General features: G+C 29.5%; 3 protein-coding genes across 5 annotated transcripts; 2 read left to right on the top strand and 1 right to left on the bottom strand.

The window, feature by feature from the left end:
• Nucleotides 1–5,324: 5,324 nt before the first annotated feature.
• Nucleotides 5,325–8,165, bottom strand: LOC145181872 (small ribosomal subunit protein eS19-like). The gene is made up of 4 exons (XM_090074393.1): nt 8,066–8,165; nt 7,176–7,246; nt 5,455–5,794; nt 5,325–5,366 (listed from the first exon to the last, which is right to left on the bottom strand). The coding sequence occupies exons 2-4, from the start codon at nt 7,244–7,246 to the stop codon at nt 5,343–5,345; spliced, it is 435 nt and encodes a 144-aa protein (XP_089930519.1). The 5' UTR covers nt 8,066–8,165; the 3' UTR covers nt 5,325–5,342.
• Nucleotides 8,166–8,424: 259 nt separating this feature from the next.
• LOC149877342 (etoposide-induced protein 2.4 homolog) lies at nt 8,425–18,124 on the top strand. Of its 3 annotated transcripts, none has more exons than XM_090074372.1 (10): nt 8,425–9,661; nt 11,352–11,412; nt 14,241–14,307; nt 14,492–14,628; nt 14,838–14,908; nt 15,049–15,124; nt 17,134–17,239; nt 17,372–17,483; nt 17,730–17,801; nt 17,886–18,124. In XM_090074372.1, exons 1-10 carry the CDS (start codon nt 9,507–9,509, stop codon nt 17,965–17,967), a joined length of 939 nt encoding a protein of 312 aa, XP_089930498.1. In that variant the 5' UTR covers nt 8,425–9,506; the 3' UTR covers nt 17,968–18,124. The 3 variants fall into 3 exon arrangements, with proteins under 3 accessions (XP_089930498.1, XP_089930499.1, XP_089930500.1); XM_090074373.1 differs by having other exon boundaries at nt 9,482–9,661; nt 11,352–11,401; XM_090074374.1 differs by lacking the exon at nt 11,352–11,412 and having other exon boundaries at nt 9,520–9,661.
• Nucleotides 18,125–24,302: 6,178 nt separating this feature from the next.
• On the top strand, nt 24,303–25,300 carry LOC145181519 (peroxisome biogenesis factor 2-like). Its single transcript, XM_080056624.2, has one exon. The coding sequence runs from the start codon at nt 24,303–24,305 to the stop codon at nt 25,173–25,175; it is 873 nt and encodes a 290-aa protein (XP_079912750.2). The 3' UTR covers nt 25,176–25,300.
• The last annotated feature ends 157 nt before the right edge of the window (nt 25,301–25,457 follow it).

Here is a 25,457-nt window from a genome sequence, read left to right on the forward strand (position 1 = left end):
CGTAGGGCTGTTGATCAAAATACAAACGTTATAAAATATTAGAATCTTTACCTTTACCAAATCAAATGACAAATCATATCAATCATAGCTCTGTTCCATAGGTGTTCCTTGACAATTTTTTGTTTCAGCAATATTTAAGGATCCATGGAAAGAAGGACTTTTGTAATTCTGTAATTTTTTAAATTCTGCAATCCTGTATTTTTTTAAAAGTTATTTATAATTTTAAAAATATATTGTAAGTTTAAGTTGTTTTCACTGAGGTAGTTGTCGCTGCTTTTTCTTCTTGATAAAAATATAAACAAGCTCCTTTCTGATTGGTGGAGTAAGAAAAGTGTATATGAGAAAATCAAATGCAAATCCTATGTAATGAAATAAAGCCAAATAAACTCTGTACTGTTTGTCTTTTTGCTCTTTAATGAGCATCCCAGAGCTTATAAAACCTGGGATTAGAAAGAAGACGACGAAGTTGACAACAATAAGACAAGGCACGAGAAAACTTCTAAACGCGAGCTTTGAATTCTTATGTATAGACACTGGACCTATTTGATTTAGAGAAAAGCAGACATTATGCTGGATTGGCAGCGTTCTCCTTCTGACTTGATGATGACGATACAAATGATAGCCAATATATCCATTCGCGACTATTACGAGAATTAGTAAAAACGATCCAGTTGTCGGGAGAATGTATGCGGCAAATATTTTTTCTATGGAGTTATAAGAATTTGGATAAAATACAGTAACTAAAAATACCGCAACGTGAACGACAATAACTAACCCCACAGCGATTTTCAGCCTTCTATACGTCCATACTTGATTGTACCGCAGATTTAAGTATATTTCGCAAAAACGATTTGCCACGAAAATAAATATTGCAACTTCATGTAAGCTAACGGATACAATTGTAATATAAATATCTAGAGCAGGAGTTTCACCTTGTTTAACTAAGATTAATCCGGGAATAATTCTCAAATTCACCAAAGCGATAATTTGAACTTGCGTGAAATTAATTCCCATAAGAATTAAACGCTGAATATTATTTAGCCGTTGCTTCACTTTTATAGTCAAGTAAACGGCAAGAAGTTTTAAAGCTAGAATTACAAATCCAATAGCTACTGAACAAAAATTAAGAATCATGTCAGTTGTTACAGCTGAAGCAGATTTTTAAAAAATGTTTCTATAGGATTAAAAAAAGGAGAAACAAAAATGTGAGTTTTCATTTGAAAGGCCTTTTTTATATTTAATTTGAATCTTGCTGTAACACAAATACTTTGTTGTACGCAAAGATAATAATAATAATAATAATAATAATAATAATAATAATAATAATAATAATAATAATAATAATAATAATAATAATAATAATAATAATAATAATAATAATAATAATAATAATAATAATAATAATAATAATAATAATAATAATAATAATAATAATGATATTAACAATATTAACAATGATAATAATAATAATAATAGTAATAATAATGATAATAATAATAATAATAATAATGATAATAATAATAATAATAATAATAATAATAATAATAATAATAATAATAATGATAATAATAATAATAATAATAATAATAATAATAATAATAATAATAATAATAATAATATTAATAATAATAATAGTAATAATAATGATAATAATAATAATAATAATAATGATAATAATAATAATAATAATAATAATAATAATAATAATAATAATGATAATAATAATAATAATAATAATAATAATAATAATAATAATAATAATAATAATAATAATAATAATAATAATAATAATAATAATAATAATAATAATAATAATAATAATAATAATAATAATGATAATAATAGTATTAATTTTATTACCCGACTAGCGAGTAGTTCCGAAATACGGGTTGTTCCGATGATTGGGTAACTAAAGTGCGTATTAAATAAAAAAGTAAATAAAAAAAAAAAAATCATTTTTACTTTTTACATTTAAGAGGTGATAGCACAAAGTTTAAAAAAAGATGGTTGAGAATTGAGTGTTAATTCCACCAACTCCATGCAAGCATTAATTTTTAATCAACCCAAGATTAAAAGTTAAATGGAGTAGGTGGAACTATTAAATAGAACTAAAAGTGATATTAAAAGAATTTAAATATAGTTACATTTAAAAAAACGCAATAAAAAAAAAAAAAAAAAAGTTAATGAAAATACACGATCGCGCAAAAATTTTGGTCTGATGATCGGGTAAATAAATCGGGTGTTTTATTAGCCGATTTTCAGATACTTCTATGGGTAATACTTCAGGTAGTTTATATCGGGTAATACCCAACCCGAAGACTAGAGTATTGGATACTTAAACTTATTAAAATTTTCCGTCTACGAGTACCCTTGGGTATTCTGGTCGGGTTTTCGCTCCGTACTTGACGCAAAAAAAAGTTGACTAAAAAGAAATGTGAATTGTTGTGTTTTTTAAACGAACTTTATTTTATAAATAAATTTTGATTATTTTTTTACCACCAAAAGAAATAAGAAATTTTACCAAAAGATAGAGTCTAAGAAATCATTTGAAATGCGAGTACGCAGATGGCTATAAACCGAAGCGAATCCACATTCAGCTAGAGAACGCGGCACCGCATAGAGCTAGAGAACGCGGCACCGTAAACTACTTGCGAGATTTCATAGAGATGATTCCATTTTGTTTTTTGGTTTTTCTTGCAGTACTCAAGAATGTTGAATTCAACGTCTAATGCCACTCGTGGTTCATTAAGAGTCCATTTTAAAATTAGTTGAAGAATATCTTGATCTGATTCTGAAGATGCATTGCAATACCTAAGTTCATTGGAATCATTTCTTCAGAATCATTTCTTCATTTGATGAATATGACGCATTTGATTGTATTGATTTGATTGTATTGTTCTCGTCGAGTACAAAGTTTTTGATTGATTTTGATCATGGGTTTGATGTGAGATTTCTCTATTCAATATTTCTGTATTAAATAGTTGATGACCTGATAAAAAGCAAAACCTAGGATCCAGAACTAAAGCAGCAATAAACGCTTCACATTTCAAACTTGTTCTCGTGTATCTATTGCGTTCTTAGTAACATTTTTAATCCAAAATCACCTGCTAGAACGCTCTCACTTTCTATTTTCATTTGAATCCATCGAACGTAGAATTCACTCGTTGACTATTTTGTGGATTGAAAATCCATCATGGCCGAATGTATTGGTAAAAATGCATCGAAATATTCGATATTTAGCTCCATGATGCATCATATGATTTTAATTTGTCGTGTTTTAGCCTTTGATATGTTTCTGCGTTGATATGGAAATCTTTTATTATTTAAAAAGTAGAGTCACGGCGTGTTTCAATCTCTTTACGAGGCTTTTTTAGATTTTTAAATGTTTGAATATATGCTACTTTTTTGGATTTAATAGCAACTTTTTCTAATGTTGTTCAATCTATCATCAAACATTGACGTTATGTCCTTGGTAGCTAGCTGACACACATGTGCGCCACAAAACATGAGTGATACAACGATCCAACTGATTTTTCAACATAAACAGTGTCGGCTTCTCTATAATTCCCTTCTTCATTCTCTAAAGCACCTATATCAATTTCCTTGTCTTAGAAATCTATAAATTCGTTACCATAAGTTTCAAGGATCACAAGATCATTAGATCTTGTGCATTTTGAAAAATATTTGAAGCCTTCGTCATGTTTTTTCCCTGATCTGTGTAAATTACATAGATATCATTAGCACCCTTTCAAATATTTCTAATCACATTTTCCAACAGAGCAGAAAACCAAAACCTCGCCACACTGTCGACCTTCTTGTGTAATTATGCCTAAGGTTCTATCAGCCATTTGCCCGTCCTTAACATACCTATAGCTAAATTCGAGCACGTCTTCCATATCGCGACACACTATCAACCATCGACAGAAGAACCTTTTCAGTTTCTTTTCTTATGAGCAAAAAAATGTTCTCATACGCATGTAACATTCATGCTGTGACGATATAGAACAATTTTGAATTCTTTGAGTGCTATTTCCACTAAAGACATTAGTCCGATTTCATCAGCTGACGCAAAAGACAAGCTACAGTTCATCATTAATTGAATAATTGATTTACATCAACTTCCATCTTAATTTTGTTGAATTAGTTGAATCTCATCGTCATTTCGATTCCTCATAACTAATTCAACTAGTTCGATTTAGTATGCTTTTTCTTTGTGTTTTCGAAGGTGATCTTTGACGTTGCTTTACTTGCTTTTGTAAAATGTTTTGCACATTTTACATTTTCCTTGTTCTTTATCAATTTCAAACTGACTTTTTACTTTTGATTATGCAATAAATTATTCTTCATATTTGACTTTAAATCATAAGGTAAACGAAAAAAGTGACCAAAAAAATAAAATATTCCATTATCAATTCAAACCACTGGACAACCGGTTAATAAAACCGTGAAAAATGAATTGTTTTAATTGACCATACATTATTCGACCCTATCTTTCTGTTGCGATATTTTCAATTCTGGGACGTAATTAATCAGTCTGGCATAGAATTATTTTTAATTCCTTTACGCTGTAGATCATTCGATCATGGAATTTTATGCTGTAAAAGACCCAAGACAACTTTGTTTGTAGGGTTTAAAAAGTCGTATGAAAAATAATTGATTGCGAAAAAGTAACAAGCTCGTTAACATAATTTTCATTATACTCTTCCAACTAGATTGCGCTAAGTTTGAGATCGATTTTTTTTCTCTTCAAAAATATAAAACAGCATGTCTCAGACAAAATTATACCAAAACATGTTGATAGAAAGTAATTCAGACAAAATTATCAAAGTATATGGATGGACAGTATAATTCGGGCATATTTTATGTCGGCAGAAAATGTTTTAGACATAAAATTGTCAAAATATGTAGATGACTGTTTTAAATTGACGGAAAATATCGACAGATCTGCCAGACATATCGTAACAACTCTGAAAACAGATATCAAGAATGCTTCATTGGTCCTTTTATCAATAGGAAAATTTTTTACACACTCTGGCATAATCACGGCTAACAATTTATTACCCAATAGCTAATTAAATTTCACATCGAATTTGGAGTAAATTAAAGATTTCGCCGATTTCTTTGATTACCTGAGATTAGACTAAAATCTTAGAAATCCAAGATTAAATTTATGATAGAGTTCAAATCGTTTGATTTAGAAGATAGACAACATTTCATAGCTGTTAATACTTATAATAAAATTATCATTGTAAAGTAGTGTATGCAGCACACCAAACCATGAATACTTTTTAAACCTCAAATTTGAATTCAGAAAAGAGACAAGCTTTGTTGGTATAATTCTTTTAATTTGAATCTTTTTTCACAACCTAAATAAAATAAACCCAACAAAAGATTATCATTTATGAGAATGAGAAACACAAAAATATTAATCAGAAAATTAACAAAAATAAATACCTGTGTAGCTATTCGATCCATATCTCTTCGACCAGTTGAAGTCAAGATTCGTCCACCGGTTGCATCTTTAGAAACTAGTTTAAGACCTTCTAGCGATTGCAAGACCTTTCGTGCTACTGATGCTGATCCCAAACAAGCATGAGATGGTTTTGTTCCATTTCTTTGTGAGCGACCATATATTTTACGGATGGCACCAACACCAAGATTTGGTCTTAAGTAAATATGACGTGCAACAGCTGCAGCACGGATATAGAACCAATCAGGATCAGAAGGTCCAAGCTCACAAGCTTTTGAAGTTTTGACTATCTCAGCAAATTCAGGTACCTTTAATTTGTTATTTCTTTAAATAGACAAAAAGGATATATGAATATTAGTTTACAGACTAAACTTTAAAACAACTTTTATAAACATCTTTTTATCTTTATTACCAAAAAATTATCTTCAAACAGTTTCTTGAAATTGCTGTTATAAATTTAGGCACTACTTAACTCCCCCCCCCCCCCATTTATGATTCTGATAGAGTATTTTATGCTGATTAAAAATCGTATAAAAACATGGGTCTCAAAATTAATGGAAAGCATTCTTAACTGAAGTTGAAAGTACAAAACTATATGACAATACCCTAATACTCGCCATCTTGAATAAACTAACATTACAGTTGATTTTGTTCTCAAAAGCAAAAAATTGCCAGCCTGATTTTTATTATAAAAAATGTTTTTTTTTTTGGATTATTGTAGGTGCAGAAATTTTTACCGAGTGTAATTAGATATACAAACAAGCTATATAACATCTTGTGAAACATGTGATTCTTACTTGAGAATTTTATTTTTATAGAAGAATATAAGACTATTTTTTAAATAAAAATTTGTATTATTAAAAAAAAAAAAAAAGTAATAGAAAAGATGAAATTTTATTGAATAATAAAAATGGAATTATTTAACTGTTTTTGCAAAAAATTTTCTTAATTAAAATGTGTGGCTATGAAAATAGCCATTTTAAATTAGCGAGATCCAAGGCAATAGCGCTACTGTGCTTGTTTGTTGGAGAAACACAATAAGTATTTTGAAACACTCCTTTTTGTATGACAGACACAATGAAAATAAATTTTTACAGGGGATTAACTTGAAGTATTAAAAAAAGTCCATAGTTTTAAATATATTTACTTTCCTATCATCTTTAATTGTTTTAAAAATCATTTAAGTATATAATCAATAAAAGAATTTTTCAACTTATTCCATAAAAACATTTGAAGATATTCTAGACAACTAAGTAAGAGCCCTAGTGAAAGCATATTGGCAGGATAATTTAAATGTGAATGAATTCTCATGTTCAATTATTCGAAGTCTTCATTATGATAAAATAAAAACTAGGTTGTGAATACTTTGAAAAGATAACTTTTAGACAAAAAAAAAAAAAAAAATATCACTATTCATGATGGTGAATATTAGGGATTTGTTGTATAATTTAGTAATTTACTACTTTCAACTTCAATTTAGAGCTCTTTTCATTGATTTTGAGACCCTTATTACTATTCTTAATAAGCATAAAATTCTCTATCATAATGAATCATAAAATTAGGAGAGGGGGGAGGGTAAGAAAGTCAAATAGGGCCTATATTTATTGGATAATTTACAGATAACAAATTTTCTCAGAGCTTGAGAGAGAGATAACTGAGCAAGTAATATTGATGAAAATGAAGAGCCATACAAAATTATACTTACTTTTTTAGGTAAGCAGCAAAAGCCACTACAAATTGCTGTGGGCTGACATCTTTTACAGTTACTCCAGGCATCTAATTAAAAAAAGCAACATTTTAAAAAATTACAAGTTACAAGTAGCAGCCAGTTATTACAGTAACATTAAAAGTAAAAACCACAAGGTTAGAGATGTTCAAAAATATTTGAAAAGCTTTTAACAGAACCCTAAAATATTATTAATAGTCCAAAGAGTATAAAAGTACACATGAATAATAATTTCTGGTTTTTTAGCTTAGATATTGGACTCATTCTAAACAAAGTAATACATGAACTTCGGCTGCTTAGTAATTTTATAAATATGCAAAATCAATCGCTGTATATTTTCCCGCCAGAAATTCTCAAACTTTAGTTTGAGTTTGATTCAGTGTCATTAAATTGTTAGTGTTGTTGCTGTTTCTTGATAATGTTGAAACAATATTTCAAATCTTATATACACGTTTTTTTACAACTAATTTTGATTGCATAATATAACTTAGTGTTAATAATACTTTGTGTTAGTTTTTAAACAGGACGTAAATAACAAGAAGGTTATACAAACCACGACACTCTGATAAACCCATGCATATTTACAAAGAACCTTTAGGTGATTAAGTTAATAAGTTTAAAAATTATTTCTTTTTTATGTTTATCAAATATGGCTGAGTGAAGCTAAAAAACACCACATAACTGTTTTTGTTTTGAAGACATACTCTTTTTATATATACATTAAGAGATACATCTATATTTAACACAAAAAACGAGATATCTTAAATGTGTTAAAAGAGCATTCAATTAATAAAGACAAAAGTGAATTCCTATATAAATTAATAATTTTACAAATTAAGAACTAGAGAGGAAACAGTAGCGCAAGTCACCTTGATCCTATTCGATTCACTGGCGGTGACACGATTCGTAAATGTAAGAAAAGAGCGTGAGATATATGGATTCCATTTTGAACATTAAAACCCATTCTTCTTTATTAAGCAAAAGTGCATACTTTGAACTTTAGTTTTTTATTTATAATATCAAGCGTAAAATAGTAAAAAAAACATCCTAAATTCTTTAAAAATATGTTTAAATAAAATTATTAAAATATAACATTCCTTTTATGAAAATAGTGTAATACATTTTCACAAGTAGTAAGTCTGTAAATTTAAAATTTACTTAAACTTTCTCGGCTTCCGTCTAATAACTACGTGATGAAAGTATGTAAATATCCGTTAAATGTAACGTTATGATCATTTAAACTTTATACGCAAAAAATACGCATCTTAATACAATTACAATATTTATAGTCTCATAGCAATTTAATAAAAGGTCTCTGGTGTTTATCTGACAAAGATAATAAAAAAAATATCACTGTTATAAAATCTTCTAAGTATACCACCAAACTCTTTATTCAACTTACGTACAAATCACTAAGCTTCTTATTTATGTTTGTAAACTATTATCATGTCTTTGCAATATCACACAGTTATATGGTGTTTCGTCTGCTATTGTACTGTAAATCATAATATGTTATTACCAATTACGAGGTAAAATAAAGGTATAGTTTATCTTACTCGTAAAAGAGTTTGTTTTTTTTTTTTTGTAACTACAAACCTCTCAGCTTACTTTCAACGTTTTAAGACCAGTTATTCAAAATGAACTTCATTTGTTTCCTCTTTTATTTAGTTTTAAAGGGTTTTATGAGTCTATGGTACCAAAGTTCAAGTAGTTTTGTATATTGGTTTGTCAAACAAATCTTATTTTTCATTACATAGCAAAGAGTTGTATTAAAATAGATGTATATAAATCAAAAAACAAAATAAAGACTCATAAAGAAACCATAAAGGTTATCATTTACTTCTAATGGTTATTGTTAAATAGACAGGACAATTAAAGTTTGATTATAATATGTGTATTGATTTCTGAACTCAAAAAGCTATTTTAAATGTGATAATGTTTTTTAAAAAGATCATTTGACTAAAAGTGGAATTAATGTTACTATGTTCAACTAATATTTCAATCACTTTACTTTATCACATATTATCTTAACAGTATTTTTTTCAGTTTCTTCAATGTCATAAAATGAGTAAGGGCCTCTATTTTATTTCAGTCACAATTTGTAGTTGTTTCTCTCTTTTACAATAATTAAATTTTATGCTGTAGCTGATTCTTTACCATTGATGTACAAATTTTTTTATCCAAAACTTAATTTTTAATTCTAAAACTTCTTTTATAGGTAAAGTTAGTTTTTTATACTTCAAGGTTTTAACAATAGAAGTTCTTAAAGTTTGTAATTTTCTTTTAGAATTGTCATAAAAACATCATGCTATGAATATTGTTAAGCCATCAGTTTTTGGTTTCTTATGTGGTATTCGAGATTCTTTCTTAGGTATTGGAGTTGTGGTCAACATTGATGACGAACAAGCAAATAATAACCGTCCTTCTGTAAGACATAGTATTAGAGACTCAAGGAATGAGAAGAAGTATGTACATTATTGATTGTAAAAAAATTGGCAAATGTTTAGAGAGAAAGTTTTGTATGTGTACAGATCCTATCAGAGATAGGGGAGGGGGAAGGAAAAAAAGATATCCTGACCTGAGCCTAGGTATCTTTCTAATTTAGAAGTTCAGTTTTTACAGATTAGGCTTGTGAAATTTGGCAAACCCTTCCAAAGCCACCTTGCATGTACACTCCTGCCTAAAAGTAATCACCCACCAAATAAATCAAATATTTTTCACATAAATAACTCTTAAAAGTTTAACTCAGTTGATGTGAGTGATAAACACATTGGTTAAAATAAATTTAATTATCGTTGTTAAATATTAATTTTTCTGTGTGTCCACCTTAATCTTTGAATAATACTTTATAAACTCTGGGCATCCTGCTAATCAAATTAGTTAATGTGTCCTTTGAAATTTTAAATACATTTCCTTGCAGAATACCCCTTAAAAGTTCCCTAACTGTAGGGGCACAATTTCCTCACCTATCTGACCAACACATCCCATAATAGCTCAATTGAGTTCAAAGGTAGTAGTTTAATTGAGTTCAATCTAAAGCTTCTAGCATTTCTTGTTTATTTATGTATTTAAATAATTTTAACATGGATTGTATGAGTGTTTAGAATCATTATGCTGTAAAATAAATCTTGTCCCAAGAATAGCAAGTCTGGATAGCAACACTTCATTTTCCTGGTATTACTTCACTATTACTTGTTTAATAATTTATTACTATCTTTCTTCATTATGCCATTTTATTTTTGAGTATTACCAACTGTATTGCCATGAAAAAAAACCGTTTTACACCACCTCCATGTTTAATAAAAGAGAAAAGCCTTGGTTGATCCTTTTTATTAAATATAACTTCCCCTGCTGGTACTCACCTTTTGGAGTCAAAAGTTCCAAGCCTAAAGTTCATCATTTCATATTTGTGTAGTTTAGTCCATGGTAACCTCATCTGCTTATTAATCATGCATAAAATTGGCTTTCTTACTAACACTCTACCATGAAGACCCAGTTTTTTCAACTTCTCTTTAACTATTAGCACAATGACTGGTTTAACCCTCTAAAAGTTTAACTGCAAAGTTATTTCAGATGCATTCAGATGATTTTTTTGTTTATTAGTAGCTAAAACTTTCTAAAAGTGACACAGCACAAGAAATACTATACTTATGTAACCTTCATTTATTTGAAAGTAAATTTAAATCTTGTCACTAAGTAGCAAAAAAAAGTACTGAAGAGGCTGAGTTAAAAGTTTGGTCCTAAAAGATTATAAAATCCAGTATATTTTTATTCTTTGAATTTTTGTTAATTCACTAACTTCTGTACAAGTATTTAAAGGCCAACATTGAGTTATAACATAGATAGAGTTAATATTAGTACATAGATTTGAAATAAGAACAACATAAAAATAATTTTAAAAATCAAAGACATAAATCTCAAATATATATAATGTCAAACAAAATGTGGATGGGCAAATAATTATGAGCAGCAGTGTATAAGCTATAAAGTAAATATCTTTTTAAAGTTAGTATATAACACATGTATGCTTAAAAAGAAAGTACAGTAAATTAGCATGTAAAGTTAGTGCAGTACATATAAATAAAGATAGCATTTATATTTCTTAAGTCAGCACAGTACACATGTATGTTTAGCATAGTGCACATGTATGTTTAGAAAAGCAAAGGTTTTACCAATGATTGCCCAATGTTGCTTCTTAAATGGAGGTTTGTTATTGGTAAACATTTTAAAATATTTATATGGTTATATTTACATGGTTATTCCTTGATTCTATGAAAGTATGGTACCTCTCTCTCTCTCTCTCTCTCTCTCTCTCTCTCTCTCTCTCTCTCTCTCTATATATATATATATATATATATATATATATATATATATATATATATATATATGTATGTATGTATGTATGTATATATATTAGGTATATGATAAATTTTAAATCAATTAGCCTGGGGTTCTAAATGATGAACTTTTAAGTCACAGAAATGACATTGATTTCACCATACCTTGAAAAAACTTCCCGCACCTAAGACAGTTTCATATTTAACCATACAACACATAGCGGTCTAAAGGCTATTAATTATAATATGTCAGCTTTATATACAATATACATGAGAAATACATGAGAATGAGTACCTACACTGTCCTACAGCATTTGTAGTGATGTTAATAATCTTTCAGATTTGTGTATTAGTATTAATAAATTTACAGTTTAGATATTTGTTTGTTCTGCAAGAAGAACGAATGTCCTCCATCAACTTTACAGCTCTCTCGGCTACTATGTTCCTTCTTCCAGTGGGTAGAGAAGCATTTCACAGCTTTGGAACATTTAAGTTGGGATATTGCTGACAGCAGGTCTTCATAAGCCGCCTCTGCATAGTGTTGTTTTGAAAACCAGGACCGCCACCATGTAGTTGCAACAAAATTGCAAGTTATCCTCAGCTGTTCTCACCAGTTTGGAAGAATGAAAAATGCAATAAGCGCAAAAATGCCTCTTGAGTTCCACCTGGCATTGTGCAGTGATGGCAGCTTGTGCCATTTGATACGAGGCCATTTTGCCTCATTTTTGTAAAACTTGTATGCTTCACAAAGCTGAAAAAGAAATTTAAAGTCATGTCTCCAGCCAAGGTTCTCATACTCTGCTACCACTGCTGTGCCCTTGTAGGCATTTCTTAGATCATCATAATGCTCCATAATCTAATCAATAAATTTGTAGTTAATGTTAGGCGACTGTGACTGTATAGGAAAAAAGAAATGCAACACATGTCGTAGAACAAGATCAAGAATGTGGTGTTGGCAGCTGATGTATTGAGGTTCATCGAATCCCTTATCTTGAAATGTTTTTTGAAGCTTGGCTACAACTCCATTCTTGCCACCAGTATTTACAGCTGTTGTGTCAGAGATGATCATCAAAATACTGTTCCATGCATTGTAATCATCAAGTAGGTCCTGTAGTGCTTTATATATGTTTGCAGAGGATCCACTGTCACAAACCAAAATGCCAAGTTTTAATGTTCTTTTGTCATTTTTCAAGCACGCAACTTGGTACTCAGTCTTGTCAATTTTCTTACCATCAAAATGCAAAGAAAATTTCTCTTCAGAGATCAGTTCCATGAGGCGGTTCTTAACTTGTTCTGCATCTCTGATTGTTTGACGCCAGACTGTGATGGTGTTGGGACACAAACTCCATCCTCAGCCAGACTTTGAAGCACCCGTGACATTTTTCTGGTTGACAAAGAGTGACTAGACACTAGTTTGGAACCAGACTTAGTTGACTGGCGTGTTGCACGCTTTCTGGGAGATTCTCCTGGAACTGCCTCCGAGTCACCACTGCTGCTTCCTTCCTCAGAATCCTCACTATCGCAGGAAAGTGGTACGAAGATTGGTTTGTCGAGGGTTCTGATGTGCTTTTGGCCCTTTTTGATGGATGGATTGTTGACATAGGAACCACTTTCATAGTTGTATATCCCACCCTGCCATCTGATTCAATTTGTACTTTGTACAGTTGTTTGTCCTCACTACAAAGCCAATTTCCATCTGGTTTTGTTATATCGAACAGATGAACAAGAATTTCTTCAAATACTGCATTTGGTCTCTTTCTGTGTTTCTCAAATGATGTGATAAGTTTGTCAACATTAGCAGACACTTGTTGTTTGGAAAGAACAGGAAAATTAAACTTCTGCCAAAGATTCATCAATTCCTTGGATATTTTTGTTAGTCGATCACGTCGTCCTTTCAATTCTTCAAAGAGTCCCAAGAATCTTCCAACGATATCTCTGTTGGAAGGCATTTTACACAATTTGTCGCTCATATCCTGTTTTACCTGTGGTATATTAGGATGGCGCTTCGTGGTTGATTCCACATTTCACCAGCTGCTTCCACTGCTGATTTTGACTTTTTACTTTTAAAGGACATATTTTCAAAGCACTAAACAGCAGATCTTGCAAATTAATACTGCAAATAAACAAATTTTTTTTGAATGATATGAACAACTATGCAATATACAATATTATATATTTACAGTTTTAAAAATCAAAGTCAAGCATAAGGAAGTAAGAACTGGGAACAAAATCAAGTGAAAAATCGAAAAAGGTTAAAAGTGGTGAGGTGCTAGGTGCCGGAGGTTTTTTTTGTGATCCACTGAAATAAACCTCAAAACAGTGATCTATTGGTAAAAGTTCATCAAATGCAACATCAGGAAAATTAAAATTTTGAAAAAAGTTTCTTTGTCATATACCTAATATATATATATATATATATGTGTATATATATGTGTGTGTGTGTGTATATATATATATATATATATATATATATATATATATATATATATATATATTGAAAATACAACGAAGGATGACAACTTTGTTGGTACTTAAAGTTTTATGCCTTTCAGCAATCATTAGCCATGAAATAGTATTTCAATGCTGATGATTGCTGAAAGGCATGAAACTTTAAGTACCATAAATGGTTGTAATTTCTTTGTTTTGCATACATAGCCATAGATTTAGATTTTGTTTTAGATATACTTTTTTAAATTTTCATTTATAGCTTAGTGTGGTGCTTTTTGAATATTGTGTAGTTCCTGCAGTTAAATATCTCATGACATTTGTAACTGGTAAGTTTGTTTTTCTTCTCATGAGTTCCCCAATGTTGTTCCCAATCTTTTTTTGCAATTTTATATTTTTCTTTTTTAACACAAATTTTTAATGGCAATTTTAATACTTTTGGATTTAGATGAAATATAGGTTAAGTTTCCAAATTTAACTAAACAATGGTATCTTTTTTTTTCATTTTCATAGCTTTGTTAATGAAAAATCAAGGTCAGCAAAGTACAATTTGGTCATGGCTCGAACCATCTATGACCTACACATTTAAGTACTTGTGGGTGGTTCCTTTATTCTGGTTATGTAAAATACTTAACTGTTTTTGGTTCTTGGTGAGCAACCATGAAGTATTTTTATAGCAAACATTCCAAGTTTTCTCTTTTTCTATCCACACATGATATTAAAATAGAAAACTATTGGTTGCTTTATTAAATATATAAAATGGTTGCTGTGTGAAATTGTTTTTGTTCTTGATTTTTACAATGTTTTAAAATTGAGTTCATTTTGATGTATTTTACTAAATCTTTTTTGTTATGCACAGGAAATAGCTGATGTTGCTTACAGAAAGAAATTGGGAAGACCAGTAACTTCTCTTGTTTCAACCAAAGAAAGGTTTAATCTTTTATCCTTATTATTTTATCTATTTTTTTTTTTCTTTCTTTTTTAACTCATAAAATCTGCAAAAACAAAAGTGCATCTCTCTGATTTTGGTAACATTTTATTGCACTAATGTTAAATAAATTTTCATTTAGTTTTTTTAAAGTATTGAGCAAAATGTTAGCTGATTTTTTGTTCAGCATACAAGTTGAAGTTCTCTTTCTAATGCAGGTAAATTATGCTTTTGATGGTTATTGATCAAAGTGCTTAAAGTTGCTAAAATACTTTAAACAGCTTTAAGTTAGTAAAGTTGTAATCAGTTTTTTCTATATTTATTTCCTTATTCACACAATTAACCTTTTTGTTTGTCTTAATACATTTGTTGATTATTGTATTGCAATGTATAAATGGTCAAAATTATCCTTATTGTTGTCTGAGGAAGCAAAAAAGCATGTATTTCTCATTCTGAGCACTATTTACACCAGAACCTGAAAAGTGTATTTAATAACAGTAAACATCAGCAGTATTTGTGCAACGCTACATAAATTATTAAAAAATATAATTAACAAATAGTTAAAGTATAAATTATACTGTCAGTGTTGACCAACTGGGAGTACTTTTCACTACTGATAAAATATTTTATCTGCAATTTTGATAACAAAAATATTTAGTTGCCAAATGTTTTTCTAAAACAGCACATTTGATTGGTTTCTATAAAATATTGCTTTTTTTTTTTTTAACAAGTTTAGTGCAAGTAGGAAATAAAGTTAAGTAAGTTGAAAATAAATAGTAAAATAGTTGCAGCATGGAAATTAATTGAAAGAAAATGTGAAAGACATTGCATTATGAAGTCCATTTTTAAAAATGCAAATGGAAATTTGGCTCAATAAAGATCTTAGAATTGCAACCAATACTAATGTAATTGAATATAATTGCTTTCACCACACTATTCAATATGTTGTTTAGAATACAATTTAAGACACAGGAATGAAAAAGTTTTTTATAAAGTATTTAAGTCTTGGTGTAAAAATCCATTGAAGCTTTTTAGCAGCCAATAATATAGATAACATTTTTGAAGCTAAAAAATTCAAATTCAACAAGCTTGTTCTTTAAGTGCTCACAAAAGTTTACTTGTTTTTTTTTTTTTTGCATCAAATATATTTTGAGCTTAAAAGACAGTACTCTCAACTTAACATTCTGCAAAAATAAACTTGGTAACTAAGTACATTGATCAGTCTCTAGCAAATGAAGTTGTCTTTGTCATAAGCAAGTAATGAGATGTTCCTTTCCAATAGATAATAGATTAATAGATTAAGTTGCCAATAATAATTAGTACACTCCAGCTGCTTCAGCAAACTCTAGAAGAGTTTTTTTCTACAGCTTGTAATATTGTCACTTTTAGAAGAACCTCTGTGTTGATAATATTGAACAGCTGATGTCCACTGAAAATATTTGTTTATGACCATGTTCTTAAGTATGCATCCCGCCATCGGAAATTGCGTAAATGCGTATATTTCCGATGTGAGAAATAGTTTATAAAGGTGACTCCGATGTGATTTAATCCTTTTATTTTCCGATATTTTCCGATGGTTTGTGGTGGCTTGCAAAATTTTGCTGTAATTTTGCGAAAACTTCGTAATTATAGATAAATACATCGTAAATACCACAATATTACGAGTTTACACTTTAAATACGATTTATTGTGAAATTACGCGAAAATATCGTATGATAATGCGTAAATCTCGAAATATATCGGAGAGTGCGTGAAATTCTCCCCATCGGCCTCGGACTACATCGCACCTCCGATGTGATACCATTCCTCACCATCGCATTACATCGGAGTCACCTTTATAAACTATTTCTCACATCGGAATTTACGCATTTACGCAATTTCTGATGGCGGGATGCTCTACCGAATATAACAGGGGGAAAAACCCAAAAAAAACTAAAATGTAGCTTGATCGTTTTTCCAGTGTGGTCTTCATATATATATTAAATGTTTACTTTTTTGATTTTATTTAATAAATATTTTAACTTTGGACTTCGCTTTAACTGCAATATATTGCAATATGAACAGTTTTGAGTTTTTCTAGGACAAACCATTATTTTGATATCACAGTTTTCCTATTTTAGAACATGTATTTGTGTATTTTTCAATAACTTTGACCATCTCTTTTATTTTGTAAGAATAAAATTTTACAAATATTGTTCTGCTTAACAATATTATTTTTAAAATTTAGGCACAATTAGTTGGGTTGATCCCCATTGTTGGCCCTACGCTATCTTTCATTCATATGGCTCTTTTATATTCTCTTTATGCATTTGAATATACCTGGACAAATCTAGGTGCAGCTTTGCTTTTTTTTTTGAAGGTTTTTTAATGTAGTTGCTAATAACAAAATAGTGAACTGGGGAGAGAGGGTTAAAGTTTTTAAAAGCTTTTCTTTCTCTTTTCTTTGATAGAAGTTTTCTTTTCAGGATGGAATGTAGTAAAACGTTTAGCATATATTGAAAACAATTGGCCGTACTTTGTTGGTTTTGGGACATTGTTAACTGCACTGACAAATATTTCTTCATCAACAGTCATTAGGTAAACCTTTTTTGTGTTTTGAGTTTTTAAGTTTAAAAATTGAAACAAATCTCATCTAAAAGATTTAATCTCCGCCTCCTTTATTTATTATTTTTCCCTTTTGTCTGCTTTTTATTCTATGATGTAATAGGTTTTTCCACTTATTTGCTTTTTATCTATTTTTCTCCCTTTATTTATTCTTTTTTCTCCCTTTATTTTCTCCCCTTACCTTTTCTTTTTTCTCATTTTTTTTTTTTTTTTTTATAGTGCTTGTATTTTTGGCATTGTCTTCCCTGTGTTTATACTTAGTGGGTTAGAAGCACAACCCGTGCTTGATGGGTAATACTTTTGTGCGGTGATTTTATTGATGCGTTTTTAACTTTATTCACAAACTTACCGATTAAATGTTTTATAATTTATCAGGAGATTTCCTCTGAGGCTGTTCTCGTTCGTTATTTGGTTAACTAACAGGACATTTCTTTTGAAATCAAGAATCATTCCTTGAAGCAAATATGGCGCGGGGTGGCATATTAAGAAATTTATTATAGATGGAATTAGAAATTTTCATTCAATTTTTTTTAATGAATTTGAATTTGTATTATATATTGAATTTTGAACTAAGTTTCAAAAATAAAAGCGAAAAATATTTTTGGATTTCTTCAGTTTCAAAAGGTTTTTTTTTTCTCGAATTTAGAAAGTCACAGGTTTCTTTTAATAATTCAAGAAATCTATCCCTTATTCTTTGTCTACGAAAAAAATCACTCTGCAAAAGCATTTGTGTGTGAATGACCAATCGGGCCTTGTTATTGTTTTAACACTTTATTTTAACGTCTCCTTTTATCTGAGTTCTATATTTGGATTGCTCAGTGGCAAATCACATGATTAAAAATCATGAATATGACTTACTACAAATGTCTGATAGCGGTTTTGTTGCTAAAACCCTTAATTAGATTTTTTCAATTTATGAAAATTTTAATGTGAAAGAATTTAACAAGAGCTTCTTGAAGTTCAGTTTTTTTTTTTGTTTTTTTTTTTTTGATAAAATTTCTTACGACGCAGGTTTATTTTAATATATTTTTCATGGTACAGTTCGATTAAATGCAGTCGATATATATCATTGAAAAGGTTGTATAATAAAAAACAAAAAATCTGGAAAAAATTAGTACTTCAATTTTTATGGATTGAGAATAAAAAATTATTTAAAAAAAAAAGTTTTCAATTTGCACTTTTCAATACTTTACCTTTTTTAGTCGATAGTGTCTTCTGACATCATAGTGTCTTCTGACATCATAGTGTTTCCCAACGCCATCCCTGAGAAGAGTTAAAAGAATTTTTATTTAATCTACAAGTATATTGTTGTGATTCTCTTAAAAATATTTATCTTACGGCTCTATTTTACTCAGTTAAGGCTGAGTATCCGCATAAAGGCAGCAAAAGTATTTTTAGCAACCTATTTTAATGGAATGTTCCCACCGTGGATTGACATTGACATTCAAAAATTCTAAGTTCGCGTTGCTGTTTATGCAGCAACGTTCTGGTTTAAATGTGGAACTCAATAATTTACATTCTTTTACGCCAAGTGTAGAAAAACAAACAGTTGCTCAAATTAAAACAAAACATTCTAACATCTAGAAAAATAAAACATTCTAATGTATCAAAAAAAAAAACACGCAACAAAAGATCTAGGGTTTTATACTGGGTGCCAAACTTTACGAGGATTCCAGGATTTGCTTGACTTACTTAAACCCGATGTAAACAACCTTAAATACAAATGTTCAAACACGAAAGGTCCGGCATAAACTTAGAAAGAAAGAAGTAGGGCGTCATCTCTCAACGATGAAATTTTTTGATATTCTCAGATCTGGTTTTCTTATTAAAGATTTAGTTATCAGAGTGCAAATGAAGCAAAGTTGTTGCTTTATTTTCACCAAGTTATTTTTAAATAAAAACACCGATGTCTAATATTAGTTATTTAAATATAAATAAATAGCAAATAACTAAATTGTTTTTAATGATGCACTTTGTTTTAACAATTCAAATTTATTTAAAGATGTCCACTGAAACGAAGCGCATTCAAACCATGGCTTTAAAAATGGCTGGGTTAAGTATTAGGACGTTATGACACAGATGAATGCCTGAATAAATACAGTTTTTAATGAATAGAAAAGGTAGGTACAATCAACGTTACGTAATTGAATTTTAGGAACAAAGTGTTTAGAAGACAAACTTAAGAAGAAACATGAGGAAGATGGAAAAAGAGCTAGACATTTTTTATACAGAAAAAGAAGGCCATTTTGAATTGTAAAATGCCTTTTATGATTATATCAATATATGTGCTTACCGGTAGTAAAAACCTATGATAAATTTTTGCATCTTTAGGTATCTGCGTATTATGTTTTTAATGTCTTTTAATTTTCCTATTGTTATTTATTCCTATTGCTTTTCCATTTTTTCATAACAATTTCAATTCGATTTCTTGAAGTACCGGTTTTTATATTTTGTCACTTTTTTCAATGTTGTGACTTCTTGTGCTTTAATTTCTTAATTTTCACCCTTCAATTATGGTGTGGTGGGTTTATATCTATTTTGTTTTATTTTATAAAATTTTAGCCAAGACGCTATTTCAATATTTAGGTCCGTTTTTCTATTTGTGATCAAGATGGCGAATTTTTCTATGGAAATTATTTTTTCCATTTTAAAAAAAGTAAATTTATTTTTGTTCTAAATTTCTCCATTACAAGAACATATTCCTCATCAGTATAAACTCGGTTTCTGTTTATGCTGAGCTTAGGTCCCCGAATTCGGAGTCGTTAGGAAGTACGTCCTGATAACAAAAACCCAAGAGTTATTACCATTACGTCAGGTTAGAATTATTTTGTTCCATCTCCCATTTTCAACGTTGAAAGAAAGTTTTTGATTTTTCTCTATAAGTAAAAATTATTTAAAATTTTACTTTTTAGAAATAATAACTTATTCTTTAAATAATTTATATTTAAAGAATTTATTTAGAAAAAATTTTTTTTTAATAAAATGTATTTTAAAAGTAATCATTACTTAGTAAAATTAACAATTCATTTTCTCCCAACGTTTAAAATTGGAGATAGAACAAAATAATTCTAACCTGACGATTAGGGATGGATGGTTAAAGGGGATATGCAGCAGAATAAGTACAAAGTTAATACAGTAATTTATCGGAGCTTTGAAATGTTCTTCAATATATTTTTTTAAAGCCAGATATAACTTTCTGTTTGCACCTTCTTGCTACATTCTCCGTCCATGCATTCCTTGATTGGAGCTGCTAACCTGAATGCCAAGGTTGTAAAAATTATGTTGCTACTTGTAATATAGTAGAGGATGCATTTTTGTTTTAAATTGAAAGTAAGTTTTTCAAGTTTCTCATTTGTTTAAGCTTCTGCCAGATCATTTTATCAAAGTAATTTGGAAATTTGAAAAAATTTCTTTAAGGAGCAACAGCGATTGCGATGTTTCTTAGAGAAAACAAAATTTACTTTTATAAAGGCTACACCTAATACAGTACAATCTCTCTAATTCGAACTTCATGGGGAAAAATAAAAGTTCGAATTAGAGAAATTTTCGAATTATAGAAAGTTGATTTTTTTTCAAATATTCTGGTCAAATTACAAATAGAAATGAAAAAAAACAAACAAATAGTGATTCTTAGGCCTAAATGCAATAGAGATTATGTGTTTTAAACTTTTTTATTAAAAAAAAAAAAAAAAAGTCAGTTATTGTTGATCGCCTCTTTTGAATATAGGCTCATTTGTTTGAAACATTTAAGTACAGCTTTGTTGACATGATAATACGTATCAACCTTCACCCGTTTAGCCAAATTTCCTTGAAGAAAAGCGTCAAATATTTTATCTTTATTCTTTTTACAGGTTAAGAGATTGCTTGGTGGAATATCAAAGATTTTCGAAACCTCTACTTGTTTTTAATTTCTCCAATTCCAGTAGAACATCGTGTTTCCGCTTTAAATTGGTTTCTTTATGCGATCTCTTTGACGCCATGATGTTTTTTAAACAAAAGATAATAGTTCACGTTAATCGTTTTTCAAAAATTCAAAACATTTGAAATTTGAAAAAAAAAACTCAATGGTTAACGAGCTTTTTACACTTCAGAAAATAAAAAATCGATTTACAGAGAGATACTCACTAAAGGGTCCGAAAAATCCAATCGAATTAGGGAGGTTTTCGAATTATAGAGATTCGAATTATAGAAAGTTAAACAAAAGAGTTTCTTAAGCGCATTTCACGGTGACTTTACTTTTAGTCGAATTACGGAGGTTTTCGAATTAAGGAGATTCGAATTAGAGAGATTATACTGTACAAGCGTCCTTTTATGGAAGGTTTAACCTGAGATAAAAAGTATATATAAAATGTAGCCTCGTATGTAGACAAGTTATTAAGTTTAGATTCTCTTGAATATTTTTTATGTAGGTCATACATATTTACTTCCCTGATCGTAATTACGATGCCATTTATCTTTGTCAAAAAAAAACTCTTACTCTGTTTTGTGTTGCTTGCAGAGTTTTCAAAAAAGTCATTTTACAGACTTTCTTATCTATTTCGTACCTTGTTTCGTTCCGTATTTTGTTTCGAAATCTCTTTCTTGGTGTAAGTTTGGCTTTTGTTGTTTTAGTTTACACGAGCATTAAAAAAAACGCATCTGAAAGCAAATCACCCAAAATGCTCCAAAACTGCATCAAAGTTTTTTTCGAGACTTTTTGCTTGCTTTTTGACAATATTTTTTTATAGTTTTATTTTAATTCGATTTGTTTTCCTCAAGCATAAGGTTTATTTTGATTGAACAGCTATTCTTTGCAGCTCACGGTTAATGATTAGAAAGTTTTTTCTTCCATCCTCGTTTAGGATGATGCTCTGCTGGCTCACAGTTATGATCATTTTCACTGCTGTGACCATTTTGGAGTAGCAATTATAAGAAAAGAGTTGCTACATTATTTTCCAAGTGTAGATGCCTTGCGGGGGTAGCTTTTCACTTCCCTTGAAATGGCTCATTTTCTTCATTATTTTTTCTTCTTCTCTGTTCAACAGGATTCCATTCTTCTTCTCTGTTCGATAGGATTCCACTCTGAAATTAACAAAACTTCTTTCAAAAACCATCAAGATTTCTTGAAAAATAATGAGCTTTGAGCACTTCTGTTAGAAGTGACAAAAATAGGTTCATCGTTACTAAAGTAACAATGTATGTAAAAACTAACAAGCACAGCATGTTTGTTCGTTTGAAACGAATGATAGCATTTTTTAAAAAACCCATGTACAACCAATAAACATTTTATGCTGTATAGCTTTCCGGTCCTCATCCTTTTTTTTGCAGAACGTTTTTTCGCTTTTTTAATTTGGTTTTTGCGTTTTGCTGAGAAGTTTATAAAACTTTTTTTCCTACTTAAGAAAAGTTATCTATTTACAAAAAATACAGTAATTAACGATAGTCTTTTCAAAATAGAAGGTTGAAAAAAAAAAAAAAAAAAAAAAACCCAATATAAGCATATGGAAAATCCCCGCCTGCTCCACCTTCCCCTCCTCCCCTCCCCCCCCTCCCCTTATCCTTTCGCGAGTCTGATGTAACCGGAATAGACATAAAGCATTGTTATTTTTTGTAAAATTTCAGTTTGCCCATCTCATTAAAAAAAAATGTGGGTTGACCGCATTGTAGAATTACAGTCTGTATGAAAAAACGCGTTAAGATACTTTTATTGTTCAAAAGCTCGCGTAAATATGCATAGACAACAAGTTCATACTGGCAAAAATTCTTTTACTGTTGTTAAGTTTATTTTTCCTGGTACAGATTTCTATAAGCTAAGCTTTTTTAACAAAACTGCTAAAAAAAATCGCATTCAAAGATAACCTACATAAAAAAGTAGCATATTCACGATAAATGAATGAGTGAATGATTAGTGAGTTTGATAAGATTCCATGTAAACAAGTAAGGTAACAACTAAGTAAACAATTGAAACTAAGGAATTTCTCAGCCTCAAAATTTCCATATTTGATTATTAACAAATGTAATTACTAAAATAAGAGTTTCAACAAGTCAAGTCCTGTAAATGATGTTCTAATGTAGTAAACTAGGCTAAAGCTTGTTGTGCCCATTGGTGATCAGTAGTCATTCTTTACACATTTACAATAAATACATAATACACATTTACAATAAATACATAATAAAAAGAAGCTTAATCAGTGTAGATTGTTTACTAATATAGGTGGTATTATTAAAAATTTTATAAATGGTAGATAACAAGATAAGGTTATTTTAAAGTAAAAAATTTGTTTAGAAGACTGCCACATCTATGTTACTTTTTTTTTCTTTTATCGAGGCATTCACTATTGAGAGTAATTATCTATAATTGTGAATGTTAAGCTTAAATGCTCTGTCAAAAATGTAAAATCTACACAAAAAGGCATAAGTAGGTATTTCAAAGAAAAATCAAATTATTTTTTTACTGAGTTAAGAAATAATTCTATTAAAGCTAAATTGGTAAATACGTTTGCTTAAATAAATAGATTGTAAAGAATATAAAATAACTAGTATGTCTGATCAGAATGTAAGGATAAGTAAAAAAATAAGGTTGTATGAGTATCATGTATGAACACTCAAAACTTGTTAACAAATCATAATTTTACCACAAAGATATTCTGTCATTATTTGTTTCTATTGCTAATTTTTTTTTTTTTTAAGATGAATTTTTTTTGTGTGTTTTTGTGTTGTTTCGTTAAATAATTTTGAATAGAATTTTTTTAAGTGCCTTTAACCTTTTTTGCTGAAAAAAATCCACATGATTATTTTTTTTTTTTTAAAGAAATGAATAGCAACCATTACAAACCATTGCGTGTTACACAGCTGGATGCAGACTCTTTAACTAATCAAGCTTTCCATATTTTCAAAAAGGAAATTAAAGGTTCCCTTTTAAATGAACCATTCACCAAGTTTCTCCATTTAGAACAGGAAATAGATGTTTTCTTACTGTTTATTCTCTGGAAGTATTCAGTCAAAAAATCTGATTCCACTATTGGACAATTGTATTTCAAAATGAAATACATTTCACCTGGTGGTTTATCAGATCGGCAGAAGCTATGGTATTTTCTTCTCAATGCAGCAAGATACTGGGTTTCTAGCAGACAGTTTGAAATTCTTCAAGTGCTTGAAAAATTACTTGCTTTATCTGAAAGGAATCAAGTTCTAATAAGAATTATCTTTTCAAACATTGGAAAAATAGTAGAGCTGGTTGAGTTTATCAACTATGTTTTATTTATTAAAAATGGAGAGTATCTAAATGTAATAGATCGATTTTTTAACTGGAAGGTAATAATGCCAGATAAACCATCTCCACGATATATTGATTATGCCTATATGCGCAAAGAGTTGATATGGTCCAAAATCACAGAAACAGTTTTTTGCTTGTTGCCATTTATCAACTTTCCAAAACTTTATAATCTGTTGTGTTTGATTAGCAGACATTTTGGTTTTACACGTTCTTTGAAAGAAGGTTTTTTAAAAATTAACTGTAATGTTTGTGGAGAAAAAGCAACTAATCCTCAAGTGAGCAACTGCGGTCATCTGTTTTGTTGGTACTGTGTCAAAGGAAATATTTTGGCTGATGGTTCTTACAGATGTCCAGCTTGTGGTGAAAGTATTTTGTCTATTAATCCACTTGAGTGTGAGGCAAAAAAATAACTACTTTTCAAGAACCTGTTGATTCTAATTATTCTTGGTTGTAACCCCTCCATCATTTGTTATTCTTGGTTGTAACCATTCCATCTGCTCCATCATACATTATAGGTTATAAGATTAGGTTTGTTAGCATAAATTGTATAAAGTGTTGCATAAAGTTTGTATATTTTTGTTTATAAACTTTTGTAGTTAAAATATTTATTTATAGAATTTTATAGTCATGGCATGATAATATATTACAATTTGAATTTATAACTCCTGTCATTTTTCAAAAATAACTTTTTC

The sequence above is a fragment of the Hydra viridissima genome, unplaced genomic scaffold (genome assembly GCF_058129835.1).
Source record: "Hydra viridissima isolate aposymbiotic clone 2 unplaced genomic scaffold, HvirCarnegie_v1 scaffold_16, whole genome shotgun sequence".
Lineage (NCBI taxonomy): Eukaryota > Metazoa > Cnidaria > Hydrozoa > Anthoathecata > Hydridae > Hydra > Hydra viridissima.

Excerpts from the sequence above, each read along its gene's own strand:
- LOC145181872 (XM_090074393.1), bottom strand. The coding sequence starts at position 7,246 with ATGCCTGGAGTAACTGTAAAAGATGTCAGCCCACAGCAATTTGTAGTG. Across the intron at positions 5,795-7,175 it reads TTTGCTGCTTACCTAAAAAA|AAATAACAAATTAAAGGTAC; the intron begins GTAAGTATAATT and ends GTCTATTTAAAG. Across the intron at positions 5,367-5,454 it reads TGGATCGAATAGCTACACAG|GTTGTGAAAAAAGATTCAAA; the intron begins GTATTTATTTTT and ends TATTTTATTTAG.
- LOC149877342 (XM_090074372.1), top strand. The coding sequence starts at position 9,507 with ATGAATATTGTTAAGCCATCAGTTTTTGGTTTCTTATGTGGTATTCGA. Across the intron at positions 14,909-15,048 it reads CTTGTTTCAACCAAAGAAAG|TTTTTTTAAAGTATTGAGCA; the intron begins GTTTAATCTTTT and ends ATTTTCATTTAG. Across the intron at positions 17,484-17,729 it reads TCTTCATCAACAGTCATTAG|TGCTTGTATTTTTGGCATTG; the intron begins GTAAACCTTTTT and ends TTTTTTTTATAG.
- LOC145181519 (XM_080056624.2), top strand. The coding sequence starts at position 24,303 with ATGAATAGCAACCATTACAAACCATTGCGTGTTACACAGCTGGATGCA.